General features: G+C 39.7%; 1 protein-coding gene across 2 annotated transcripts in view; it reads right to left on the bottom strand.

Moving 5' to 3' along the window:
• CLUAP1 (clusterin associated protein 1) overlaps window positions 1–14,787 on the bottom strand; it is a 71,760-nt gene that overhangs the window by 37,887 nt on the left and 19,086 nt on the right. For both annotated transcript variants that reach the window (XM_075165910.1, XM_075165911.1), the window contains exons 6-8: window positions 12,338–12,421; window positions 10,131–10,264; window positions 8,811–8,952 (exon numbers count right to left, since the gene is read on the bottom strand). In XM_075165910.1, coding sequence (XP_075022011.1) covers window positions 8,811–8,952; window positions 10,131–10,264; window positions 12,338–12,421 — 360 coding nt within the window. The remainder of the gene's footprint in view (window positions 1–8,810; window positions 8,953–10,130; window positions 10,265–12,337; window positions 12,422–14,787) is intronic.

Raw genomic sequence — 14,787 nt, 5'->3', positions numbered from 1 at the left:
ATATTTTCTATTCGCTTTTGTGGAAGATATGAATTGTAATGACTCAATAACAGTTCATTGAGCATTCCCTTCATGTATTAAATTTTTATTGTACCAAGCAATACTGATTGGATGTGCGATTTATTTGAATTAATGTACAATTCTGTAATGTAAACCTGAGGTCAGTTTGCAGTGTCTGAAGAAATTATCATCCAAATTAATATTGATTGGAAGTTAGTAGTCAAAGCTGTGTCTTGTTCACCACCATAAAGTAGTCACTGTCACATCATCGCTAGAATCTAACATCAGAATTATCCTCTCCCTGTGTCACAGGTAGCAGAAACCCTTAAGTGTTCGAAGGGGAGTCAGGATTATTCGCTCTTTTCAAGAAGAATGTTTATTATATTAAAGAGTAGTTGTTCTTGGAGAACTTGATGGTTCCAGGAATTGATAACGGAATCTGCTGCCTTCCATCTTGAGGTCAATTAGCTCCAATACAGCCCATGTTTCTTATAGCAGAGAATCTCTTCTACAGGTGGCAGACACACACTTCAGGTTTTTTCCTTATTTCCCACCAGTGAGATCCCAAATTAAGAGGCAGCACCCTCAAGCCTCTCTCTAACAGTTGCTAGAGCCCTAGCACAGGAATTAGAGACCTGGTTTTTATGATTTCTCCAGCTTGAAAACATTTGCACTCCTAGTTCCTGCTCACCTGGACCGCGCTCTAGCGACTAGCTTAGAAGACCGGGATAAAACTATTTTTAAATATCTCATTGTGGTAGATTAGAGAAGAAGAAAGTAAATGATGCAGACAAATCTTTCTCTTAAAAGGGAATGGCAAGCACCGTTTCTAGGGCTGTTCACATGCATCAGGCTATGATTCTTTAACACAAAACGAGTAGGTAATACTCGCTGGGCAAGCAATGATCTACAACAACATCAGGTTTCACCTTACACATCCTTCTTCTCCAGTTTCAATAATTCTGTGTTCTTCCCCACATAATCACCCAGCTTAAGTAGTAGGGACACAGGATAGCTTCATTCCAGCCTACTCTACAGATTAAGAAACAGGAGCTGTTGGTTTAAAAATCCTTGTGGTTGAGGAGGAACCGAGATGTAGGATGAACTCCTTGTTTTTTGTAAAAAGACGGCCACCACCAGGTATTTAAAGTGAATGCAGCACTGCCAAAGTGAGTTAGACCCTGCTTAACAGGCTAGGCTCTGATCAAGTCAGGTTTCTGATCAGTCCTCTCGAAGATGCACCAAAGCTTGAGTAGGAAACAGGCATATAGCTCTCCAGGCCAAGAAATTTTAAAAAAAGCAGGCTCTCAGAGAGTCTAGTGGCCTAAAATGGAGGTTCCCATTGATTTCAGCACTACCTTGTGCTCAAAATAAGCCCGAATAAGAATGTAAATGGAATTCTAGCAAAACAAATACAACCCATAGTCCCTGGGCAGAAAGGTGTACTGTTTGCCCTAGGATTTCTTACTTTCCTTAGTCCTGATGTTTGACCCTGCTGCAATGCTTCTGAAATGGTATGGCTCACAATTTGGCCCACTGGCATCTCAATATCAGAACCATCTCAAAGAATCCCGACAGTATTCTGGAGCTCTCAGAGGAGAAGGCGATGACTGCGCAAGGTGCAGTAACTCACACTGCCAGCCCGTGCGCTAGGTGGGTGGTGCACAAGGGTTGTGCCAAAACACCTATCCTAGAGGTCTACTGTTCATACGTACATAGTGTTTTATTTTCATATGTTTCACAGAATTGAATCAGAAATTGTTTCTACACAGCTAGAAAACTGAAGACTATGATACTATTTAACATTTAAAAATCAAACCTTATGGTTTTTCACATTATGAGATTACACATGCTTGGGCAAGTCAAAATGCTAGTCTCACAGCTGCTTTTCTCTAAGTACCTTGTGCAGTAGCAGAGCATAAACCTCCTAAATTTCACATACCTCATTTTAACATTTTAACATTAACATTACACTACTTACGTCATTTGGTGCAAATCACTTGCAAAACATCAGTCCCAAAATAAGAGTTATTTTACCTTTTTTTCTTTCAACCAATTCCTTAGTTTTTAATCACCTCGTAAAAGGTTTCTCGTAATGATTTTTATGTATTGATCTCTGAGGGGGAAAAACCAAACCTGATCTGCTTGATCAGTGTTGCTTCAAGTGATCTGATTGTCTCCTACTTTGAGTGAATTTCAAGCTAGATTTCTGTTACATAATTCACACATCTAAAGTACTTGTGAATATTCAAAAGCATAATGCAGGCCGACAGGAAAGGCAGAAAGACTGTAATATGAACAATCCACTTATTCTATCTTCTTACCAAATAAAACTGGATAAAGAGAATAATTAAACCCTAAAAGGCAGTACATTCAGAATGCCTTAAAGACACTGTTTTCATGCAATGTTTCTTCTGGAGTGGAGTCACTGCAGAAGAAATTCAGTGAGACAACTTAAGAACTGAAAGTTTCTATTCATGAAAATCCTTCACGGATTTCCAAGCTACACTATCAATGAGAGCCACTACATCTCACACTTCACAGAAGCAATTGCTGGCAAGACAGAGAAACTCACCCTGACTTAATACATTGCAAAACTTAGTTGATGCTCTCTCGTGTTCCTTTCCCAACTGCAGAGTATTTCATATATAACAGAATTAGCACAGTTTTACAACAGCAGCAAGAAAGAACTAGACTGAGTAGCCTGTGTAGGGGCTTCATATCTAGGCATAGCAAGAAGCCCTGACATGCAAGGAACCTCTTTATCTCTTCTGCAAAGGAGTTCATGGGTTGCTGAAGGCAGCATATGGATGTTTCCATTGGTCAGAAAAACTTACAAGTGATGATTAGAGTTTTAATCAATTCTTGTTTGAGCTCTAGGTCTGTGAAAAAGTAAGTTCTAGAGTCTGTCAGACATGAAGAACTCGAAGCTGTGAGTCAAATGAGCCCAAATTTGGGATCCTAAGGCAAGCTTGTTCACCCATCTGGCACATCAGATGTCAAGATAATCTTGACAAATACGTGGATCTTCAAGCACCGAGCTGATGGATCTGATTGAGATCAATTGAGCTGATCGCAATTGTTTTCATTTCCCAAAAAGTTTTCCTACAGTTTTTAATGGGAGACAGGAGCAGGTATGCACACAACTTCTTCAGGGCACTTAGAGGTACCTTTGAGAGTCTAGATCTAGTTGCCATGGTATTGGTAGGGGATTGCAGATTTTTGTTTCATTGGAATGAATGCACACAGCAACACTTCCATCTTTTCTAACATGCTCTTCACATGCCCTCCCACCTTTTCTCTATCTCCATCTTCTCCTTTTGTGTGACCATCATTTCTGAGGCCAGCAATTTCCTCTGTCCTTTTCTCCTATGCTCCATTGCCCCTACACTCTCCCTGTGCATTCCCTTCCTCCTCCTCTATTTTTTTCCACATTTCTCCATTACGGGATTTGTGTGTCTCAGTGCACCAATACTGTCATACTCGTACACTGGAATAAATGCCAAAATAAAAGCAATCAACAATTAAGAAGCCTGTGCTTACTTTTACATCTGACATTCAATATAATTCAGCAACACTGGACCAGGAGTGCTCTCCTGGTACCTATAAAAATGTTACCACACAGTCATAATTCAAATGTACATTAGCTAGAAGATTAAAGACTGTAACCAACCGCTTTTCATATTAACCTTCTGTCTGGCTATTTCAGTAAGCAGACATCGCAAAGGGAATGTCTAGATTTAATATTTCAAATGGGATAGCTCAATGCAAAAAGACATGAAAAGCAGCAGAACCAAGGAGTATCTCAGAGTGCAGCAGAACTCAGATATCCCTATTATGTGGATATTCAGAATAAAGCATCTGCTTCAGGTATGGAGCTCTGATAAAAAAAACATTAGTTTAATGAAGAGGGGATTTTATTTGGGGAGGGTGGGTTGCAAAGGGAAAGTCACAATACAGTCTGTTTATTTGCCTTTTCCCTGCTTAATCATGATGGACTGCTTACTGATAGTAATATCATAATGATGAAAAGAAAAATGGTTTAAGCAATCCCAAACCAAAGATCAAGACTGAATGGCTTAGAACATCCTCTTCCACGTGTCCACCACTTCATGGTATTCCTTAGTCAAGATTTCACAGCACCAGCACAAAAGCAGCCTTAGATACCTTAGGAGAAAGTAGCTGAAGAAGAAAAGTACTTCAGGGATGTCCTCTGAGAAGCACAAGAAAGAATAAGCATATTCTGTCTAGAGAAAAGGCAAATGCTAAAGGATATTACCAAGTTATTCTGGCATTGCACAAGCTAGTTTCAAAAACGCCTTTTTGAACTGTATTAGTCTGTGTTGTCCTTTAAAAGAGAGGCATTTATTTATAGTCCACAGAAAATTTCAGTCCCTAAATCTGAAAACCCCTGAAGCTTTGATTTTTAGAGCAGCCAAAGTTCTAACAGCCTTCATGTCTAAACATCAGAAACAATTTCATCTTAAAAACAGGACAAAAATTAATGAAGTGTGCTGAATCCTTTTACAAAATAGAAAAATAAGAACAAATCTTTGAGGAGACATGGCATATAAATCCCTGCTTCTGCACAGAAATGCAAGAAGATGGATTAATTCCACAAGCAGCACAAAAGAACAGAAACAAAATAAAAGAGGTGGCTGAAAGTGAAAAAGGCTAAGGAAACTGCAAAGACAAAAGACCTTATTTAAATTCCTCGGATCCAATAATAAGTAGTGCATGACAGTTTGTCAATAACTGTGAGAAAATCACTCAAAGGAAGAGTCATGTGAGGACTTCTGACATCTCCACAAATGAGAGTTGATAACAGACAAAGAATTTTGTATTTTTCATACATTTCAAAGGGCTTCCACATCAAACGGGCAGGTGTTCTGCAGGTGGTAATTTCATCATCAATTAACTGTTCACTTCTGGCAATTCATTTGGTTCAGATTCAACACCGACCCTTTAAGTTTCTTTTAACAGAGAGAGATTTCTCAGTCCAGTGCCTGGCAGGAGACTCCCGCCGATTGCTCTCCAACCATCGCTCCGTATTATTACGGACACCGGGAGGCAAAGGGAACAGGAAACTCATGACAACAACAGGAGCTACAGAGCGCTCCTCTTCATGCAACTGTACATCTACCACTTGAAAGAACAAACCAAAAAAATCCACACAAACGACCAGCACTGCAGTCTGGAGAGGCTGGAGTGCTTCAACTGGTCAATGTCACTTAATTAAAATTGTGTGCTTGGGTACAATCTTTAAATCACTTTTCTAATTAGGAAATGCACTCTGGCCCAGGTCATTAGCTGTGCAACGTCAGCAGGGTACCAAAACAGCTTTGAGTCTAAGTGCACTAGAGATTAGTCTCATTATTCAGCAAGTCTCTCAATCAGAACAAAAATTCCTCCTAAAATCATGCGCCTAGTCAAGGAAAGGGGTCCAGGAATCAGTCCTCAGTACTGAACAGCACATGGAGTGCTGGCTTAATCTAATTAAGTTGCTGTTGCTTTTTTCTGGCAGGCTAACAAAATACACAGTGATGATAAAAGAATTGACTCTCACTTCTACTACAGAAGATAATTAAGATTTATGTGGTGGAACAAAAGACAAATCAGGGTTGAAAAACAAATCAACATAATTTTCAGTGTTTTTTGACAGTTGGAGAGAGTGTGTGTTAAAATGGATTAAATGTAATTATCCTCGTTACTTTTTCCTCTGTTAATTCTGAAAATGACACGAGATTATAAGCTTTAGGACCACATGCAGCATCATTTTGGAGCAAACTACTTTTTTTTCAAGCATGTAATAAACGACACACAGTTTTGCTTCACCAACAAGTAGCCCAAAGGCGATAAAACAGCACCTGAAAAGCAGATCAAGACTGACAGAAGAAATGAGAGAAATACCCTGGTGTTCCAGGTTGGCAAAAGACTAATCTGAAATGGATTAAAGAGTGCATCATCTTTTTAAAATAAAAAATAAAGAAGTTCCCCCACTGGTTTGGAAATAGGAGTGCACAAGCAAGTCTCTTGGTTTAGTTGGGACCCAGGTTCCTCATCCTCTTTCAGTTACCAAGTCTTGGAGCCTGATTTTGAGCACTAACATCTCATAATGACTTCAAATAATAGTTCGGACTCCAGCCCTCCTGAAAATCTGGCTGTAAAAGAGACACACGCATAGCCTCCTCTTCTACCAAAGCAACAGCTTCTTCAACAAAGCAATCATGGCTGCTTGAGGCACTGTATTGCTGCCTACACAGAGATGGTTAGTGTCTCATCCTTTAAATATTCAAAGTATTTTTAGATACTCCAATTTTCTGTTCTTGATCCCCATGCTCCTCTCTCCAGTTCTGAAAAACAACTGTCAAATGTACCATTTTTCCCCCTTTTTATTTTGGTCTTCCCAAATACTCCCTAGTGAAAAGATTTAACAGACTAATATACAGGAAGTGAAATGAATTAATCTCAGGCTACTTTCAGGCTTAAGTTCAAGCTATAGAACTAGACTATTCAGGTAAACTTCATGCTGGTTTAAGCTAACACAATGTATTTAACAGATACAGGCTTCAGCACAAGTAACTCGATCACTTGAGGTCCTAGTTAGAGACACCCAAGTACAGAACACCAGGCATGGCAAGAACACATTCCAAATGCAGAAGACCTGATGGCATTTTGCTTTTAGCATGAAACACTTCTTAAAGAGGTTTCCGGTTCTTAGGCCTGCTCATGCATACTGCATACAACAAGTGATAGAAGTGTGCAGAGAAAAACCACATCTTTTTGTCACAAGCTTTTATACTCTAATTCTGCACAACGCTGAAGCATTGTTACCTGTTTACCCTAGTAAATGAAAAGCCAAACCATATGGGTAGATTTCCGGGTGTCTCAGAGAAAGAAGAAGAAAAATGAAAATAAAAAGTGCTCTCCATATTCTAAGCACGGGCACAGCCTGAATGACAAAGGCTTTTTCTTTGTCTTATTATCTTTTAACAAAAGTCCCCTGAAGAGCTGTACGCCAACTTATTACTAACTTCTGTGCATGAATTTATAAACAGTTTCAGGTAGATCAGTTCAAAACATTTCTACTTTTGGTATTAAGTTTCAATGGCATTTGAACAGAAGGGAAAAATCAGATTTTAGGCTTCATTGCAAGATTATGATTTAATTGAGGACTTTTTTTGTTGGCCAAAGATATGGGGAAGAACTAGAACATCATAAAACAAGACACATAAAAATACCAAGCTGACTACAGATTAGAAATATGTGAAATAACATCTACAGAGACAGTGCTTATAAAAAGAGAGGTTAATGGGAAATTGGTTCACAATGATGAACAAGTTGTCAAATGCCCATGTTATCTTTTAAAAGACGGATTATTTTATCCTTCAAGCAAATAACGCAGCAAAATATTTGAGACTTCTCAACAGAATACAGCATGCCTTTTCCTATGTCCAAAAGGTGATGGAAGTTACCATATTTTCTCCAGACTGCAGAACAGCCTGAAGCCTGGTTATGAAGCCCCTTGTACATTGTACTGTGCGGCTTAGACACACAGGAAGAGAGTTCAGGTGATCATCAAAGGGGAGGCTTCTCGGCACAACCAGTTCTATAGAATGGCAAGGCTCTCTAAAAGGATATCTCACAGATGCAAGAGAGACAGATTATAGGAGGAAGGGGACTGCAAAGTTACTGAGCCTTATTTGCAGCCTAAGCACAGGTCACAAAATTTTACTATAACTAAATACAGGTATGAATTCTTTAAAGGAGAAGACTAAACACTTAGGGTCAAACTACTTTGTTTTCACATCAGTAGACACATACAGACATGGCAAAAGCAAAACATGCAGTCTTAGCCAGATAGAAGGAACATTATGCACAGCTCTTCCATATTTCTGCCAGGAACAAGAATAAATTGTGTTGACAAAATAAAACATGATCTGCATATGAAAGATAGGATGATCCAGAAAGAGGAAGCACTGGTTACTCAAGGTACAGCACACCCACCAGTATTAAAGTCCAAGGGGAGACCATTCACTTAAACACGTTTTCAGTGAAGAACAGAAGATACACTGGGTAATGACTGTGAGAAGGATGAAAAGCCAAACAAGTAAAACATGAAGCTACAGGAAGCTGAATGAAAGGTCGGATGAAAGTGCTGCAGTCCAATAAACACCTGAAGAAAAGTATGGTGCAAGATGAGTTACAGATGCAGATTATACAGCAGGTTACAAAATAGAGAATTGCACTAAACTGATGCAACTCAGCAAGTCAACAGAAAATAGAATTTCTGCCAAACAAAACTGAACTCTATGTGAGAGGGGATTCCAACATATCTGATCTTTTCACTGATACTCTTTGCTGTTTTCACTGAAGAGGACTACTATGAGGAAATTGAAGAGCCTTGTGCTGAGAAATCCTTACACATCAGTTGTTGGCAGATGATAAAAATAAGCACCTAATAACTCTTAGCACATACATTGTATGTAGCAAAAGGAAGATTAGAAATGCTGAAAACATTCTTCATGAACAAAAACCATCAACTGAAAACAAGTCAGGCGGAGTTAGAGACTGGAAAGGGACATCACTACACTGGTTTAACTTCACTAACTCAAAAAATAAAGCTGTATTATCACGCTTGTCCAAGAGCAGTCACACTTACTGGATTGCCAGTAAACTGTCAGTCACTCAGAGCTGGCTCTACAACTAGTAATGTGCTGCTTTGACAAAGGGGTATTAAAACATTTTCTGTTATAAAGCCAAGAACTACAGGATACACAGTCTTGCTGAGCATTTCTAAGCTGTCTTACCTCAAACATCTCTTGCTCTGTCCGTCGATGATCATCCAGGAGCTGCTCCATGTAGGTCAGATTACGGAACTTTTCTAGATAACTACTGTATTGTTTCTGCAGTTGCTCCTCAATCTTCTCATACTCATCCATAAAAGCAGGACTGGAGAGAACAAGCACAAACTACTCGGTGAAATATTGACCTGTACATGCGGAATTCTGGGTTTGCAGCTACCTTTCCATGTCTACTAAACCAACCTAAAAGGACCTTTTATTTTTAAGGTTCCACACTACTTCAGAGACTAAAAGCATAAGACAAAAAACCCCACTAACCTATCCTGCAAAAATTATATATAGCAAAGGACAGGTTTTTGTGTACCCACTACCATTCCCTTCCAAACAGGCAGATAGGCAGCATTTTGGCCCCTCTGGCAGACAAATCTAAGTCAATTATCCTGCTGTTCCATGATTCCAGAAAACTAGCTTGCAGCATGGCTGGTAAGTCACCTACCTTGCTGGAGACTTATTTGCTACAAAACTGTGCTGTGTTGTTACAAGCACAACTAGACTTGATACCAATAGGTGATGATGTCCTTATATTACAGAGCCAACTGTTGCGTCCCAAAGAACACTACTGCTGTTTGATGCTTCACATCTACCCAATACACTTCCTTCAGAGTGTTACTGATCAAAACATAGGTATGAATCAATGTCATTCCTTCCACCACTCATTTTTCTAATATTTCCTTTTTTTTTTTTATATGAGGTCAAAAACAGAGCACGATCTTGTAGATTGTATAAACCTGCAGTTTAATTAAGGGCAAGAAATCAACCTAAACTGTGAATCGGAACATCTTGATTTTATGGCAGGCTGTATCACTACCTAGAGGAACCGATCCTAACAAGAGATGCATAATGAACTTTTTTATTGGGGGCTGAGAATGCTAGAAGCCTCTGGGAAAAGAGGGAATGTTTGCACCAGTTGCCATTTTCAGGAGAACTACCTGACACCATCTATGTCTAATGACAATGGAAAAGACAAGACATGCTACCCGACCGTTTTGTACAGCTCAAGCGGCAATAAAGCAACCCCACCAAATAATATTCTGGCCACCTTTAACAGCCCTGGAATTCTGATTTCAAATACATGGTAATGGAAAAATGAACAATTACAATCCAGACTGGGCATTTCTAGAGAAGAGAATCTCTCTCTTCCACAGGCCATCACCTCAGTCTCATTACAGACTTCACTCCTCGCTGCTCTAAGCATTAACAATGCACAGTTCCATCATTTACGCTAACACTCATTTATGCAGTGGATAATCAGTTCATAATCTTTACCGAACACTTTGTAGAGTCTGTAGCCTCTTCTGGCTTCTTTCCAGTTCCAATTTTCGTTTTTCAATCTTGGCTTCCAAATTGGCTTCATCCAAAGCCACATTATTCAACATGTCTTTAGTCTTTTGGACTTGTTCCTAAAAGAGAAGGATGGTGAAGCATGGCTTGCACTGGAATAATTAGAATTATCTTTCAGATGCTGACCATTCTTCTGTATAATCTCACATCTCAGGTTATCAAATAACTTTATAACAGTGAGCTAGAACATAAACTGGCCAGACCAGACCAATGAAAGTTAAAAAGTTCTTTGTGGCCAGGATAATGAACTAACTGGATATTTACAAATTTAAAATACCTGATTTTTTTTCCAGACATTCTTAAAGAAGGGAAAAACCCCACAACTGGCCCTGGGCTTTAACTTTATTTTTCCTTCTCACTGAAAAAGCAGTAAAAGATAGGAAGAAAAGAAGTCTCCTCAGAAAAATCTGACAGGATACATAAAGACATCTCTCGATGTGTAAGTATCTGAATAAACACAGGTGAGAAATGCATTTATTTCTTGGTACGATTTTACAGAATTTTTAGGCTTCCATCAATTTTTTTTTTTTCTTCAAGATAAAGGTCACTTTTATAAAGACCTTAACTCTATCTGAATATCTTCATCCTTTTCTAAGTCTGGCTTTATCCATCTTTTCAAAATCTGGGAAGCATCCCAAACATTACAACACGTGCTACAGGAATCAGGAGGGGGAAGTGGGAATATTCCAGCTTATTAAAATGAGCTGAGTACATTCAGTGTGCTCATGCTCAGGAAACCACGAGCATCTTTTGAATGAGAGAGAGAGATTGGACTTCACACTTGCTGAAATTCCAGCAGTAACTGTTAGGTGCTGCTCAGCTGTAATAGGTCATTTCATTAACTGGTCCAGAACTAAACCAGCTGAGCTACGTGTTATTGATGTTTCCCAAGAAGCCAATTGCTCTACTATGCTGCTGTTAGTTTATTAGCACTTCTGCCTAGAATAGCAATGCATATTATCAACATTCAGAACTCATATAGACTGCAGGTAGGAGCAGAAACATAAAGAAAGATCGCCTGGAGTATCTATTGATTATGCATTGGCTGTTTAAATCTCAAACTCCACTCCTTGTAATTATACAATTGGATTGGATACAGTTTGCAGTTAAATAACTTACAGTAATGACTAGGATTTAATTAACTACCGTACTTGCACAGTGGCTGCGAGTGCAGCTAATGGTTCAGAAATACAGGAACCCAAACACAGGAGCAAGGACAGTATTGCCAAGACAAAAGGCCCTCTGAAATGAGAACCATAACCATGCGCTGGCATGGCACTAATTAGCACAGTGCCAGTTCTTCTCACACCTTGGCCGGTTCAGCCATCCTGCTTCCAGAGCCCAAGTTCACAACTCTTGAGATACCAGCATATTTTGAGTTACCAAGTACACCCCTTGCAGCCCTGACTCTGCAAAGTTTACACAGCTTAGACAGTGTAGGTGGGATGTAGATTTCTGTGCCGATTTAGCGAATTTTTATCCCTCCTGTAGAGCTTCTAGGGCTACCACTGAGCTCCTAACAGAGGCAGGCAATATGACTAAAATGTGTTTTCTCCCAAGAGAGAAGCCAAGGGAGGCCAAGCGCAGTTCTGTGATGCATCAACTGGAGGAATGTTTCTGCATATTGAACCAACACAGTTGTACAGTTAAACAGTCTGACAGCAGAGCGAGTCTTAACACGTTCTCCTAGGTGCTGCTGCTAACATCACTTACCCTTTCTGCTGCAGGCTGTGATTTCTGACTGCCAGCCCACAACCGTCACTGTGCCGACACTTCATTCACTCTTCTAACTGAAGCTATCAGTTTCAATTAACATGCTTGTTAATTGACACTTTGAACACAACCAAATAAACCATAAGGATCATCAGTGACCACGACACAAGGAGTCATCACAGACTGGTCTCTGCCTTAATGAACTTCTGTTCACACATCTGATGGTACCTAAAGACCAAAGTCGGCATTAGCCATTAACCGAAATTCAACATTAGCTATTGACTAACCAGGTGCAGCACTACTTGGTCCAGTCAGATGAAGGTGATGTGTGCTTTGGCACTCTTAACCCTAGAAGAGCTATGTCTTCTTGCAGGAGAGGAATGATAATTTTGTAAATAAATAAGTATCATTTTGCTTACCAGAACACAGTCAATGGCAATTTTCATCATCTTCTCAGCCTCATTTATCTCCAAAGGTCTGGCAATAGATTCTGTTCTTGCTTCCTATGAAATAAACACACACCAATATATTTAAACACTACACAAAGGAACTAATATATGCAGAACTGAGGGTGGTCAAGCAACAACGATATGATCATCTGCATAATAAATGGGGTAGGATTTAGTATTTATTCACCACGGCTCAGATAATTTAAAGAACAGGAGATGATGAAAAAGTCAGTTAAGTGAGGCTGAGATTAACACTGAGCAATTAAGGTATCTTTTCAAAACAAGATAAATGCTACTGTCTGAAATGCAAGTATTCTTGAATGCAGATTTTTGGAAACTGCACTGGTTATTACATGTCGAGCAAGGTATGCAACATAGCACAGAAGATTTCACCATCTTTACAACATGACCCATGAAAACATAGTGTAGGTAGATGAGCACAGTGTCACAAAAATTGTGGAGCAACAAGCACTATGAACCCATCTAACTCTGCTCCGCAGCTGGGACAGTCAGCAGGTGCCTCCTACGCCCATATGAAAATCAGATGATGCAGATGTATGGGCTTCTCCAATTCTGATAACCAAGTGATTCAGACTCCTCAGAAAAACCCCAGTGATCCTTGTTTAGATCCCAGAGGATGAAAAAACCTCTTCCACTCTCAGCAGTTTTGGGGACAGATGGGCTTAGGGGTATTCAGCGCGCACTTGCTTGTATGATGTCTTACAACACTGACCTGGTCATTATATGAAAATTCTGGATTACTTGTTTGCTACTGGGAGGAGAGGAGGGAGATTTTTCCAGCTGAATGTCCTTAAAATCATCTTATGTTGGCAAACCATTTGGTAACAGGTGGATAAAGATGGAAATAGCATCTCTCTAGAGAACATCTGACACGGAATCTAAAAATGCTTTATACACATTGCAACAGGCTGTACCCAGCCTACTACAAGATGAATTCTAGAAGCAGATACAATTATTTTGTCAAGTTACCATGCCAGACACTCCAGGTTGCATAGGCAAGTACTAGCAGAGGCAGCCTAGCTCCCTCCCCACCAACTCAAGTTCAGGGAGTTGCATGGTGAACCCAATCAGGGAGCTCATCCAGCCAAAAAATCAGCTTTTTGTGCTGAGCTTATTCCTCTGCTGGGTCAGCTTCCTGAACGAGCCTGCCACATGCTGCACGAAGGCTTTTTTTCCGGCACAAGAAAAGAAGTAGAAGAAATATTATGTTGGGGATAGCGACAGGAGCTATGTCTGTTAGTGGCAGTGACAGCTTACGCTGCCTAAAGTGCTTGTGAACATTCCCCTGTCCACACAGAAATACAAGCTCCAAGCAGCAGAAAGTTAATTTGGATGAAAGTAAGATACAAAGAGTCTGCACAATACATATTCCTGAATAACTCCACAGGTAAACACTTTTGGAGGGAGTCTGGACAAGAATAATGTAGCTCAGTAGCTATTCTGAGAACATTATGCATTTAACAAGCTCAACAAAATGTCTATTTATTTGCGAAGACTTTGCCTGAACTGAAATGGCAGCCAGGATCAGCCTGGTGGAGACACTGCCCTGCCAACTGTACTCGGTTCTTCTGATGGCAACAGTGAGATCTCTGCTACAGAGAGAACATATTTCAAACAAAATAGTTTATCACTCAGCAGGGGGGAAGGAAATTATTTTCCTTCCCACTTTCAAAAGAGGTAAAAGAAACAGCAAGGACCTTAGTTTTCAATTATAAACAATTCCTTTACCAATTTCCTTTCAGTAGCCTGGTAAAACACCGACAGAACATGCACAAGTCACTGCAATGTGTGTTGGGTCACGGTAACTGATGGGTTTTGGATATACTTCTGAGGATCTACCCTTTTAAGCTGGAATAATTTATACAAGTTTAATGTCTTGTCTTCTTCTACCTTCTCTCTACTACCCATGGAAGTTTAACGTGCAGATCACAGTCTTCGTGCAGAAATCCACATAATTTTCTAGAACAAGGTTCAGTCCTACAGTCACACCTACTTGGAAAAATGTATCAGGCCAATGAAGAGTAGCGTAAAAGCAGAAATTTGTATTTTCAGACTGTTGAATCAGGGCTAAACTGGAAAAGGAGAAGGTCAGGGCAATTAACCTCCTCGCACCCCAACAGACCAAGAGGAGAATCCAAGTGGACCATTACAGCTTCCATTACAGTGGACCATCATATTAATGTATAATGGAAAGATATTTGAAAAATAAATATATGTCGTGGGTATCAAAGCTGTTGACAAAATTTTAATGGATGTTTGTAACAGCTTCCCTGGGTATCTGTCACTGGGCCATTTCCTGTTATCCTATAAAAACTCTCAAAGAGAAAACTTAATTTTAATATCTCTTTTCAGGAAAGACCCTGCAACTGGCCATACAGAAGAGGATTAAAACGAAGGCA

This window comes from Calonectris borealis, chromosome 16 (genome assembly GCF_964195595.1).
Source record: "Calonectris borealis chromosome 16, bCalBor7.hap1.2, whole genome shotgun sequence".
Classification (NCBI taxonomy): Eukaryota; Metazoa; Chordata; class Aves; order Procellariiformes; family Procellariidae; genus Calonectris; species Calonectris borealis.
Note: the sequence above shows the minus strand (reverse complement) of the source record. Positions and strands in the feature narration are given on the sequence as shown.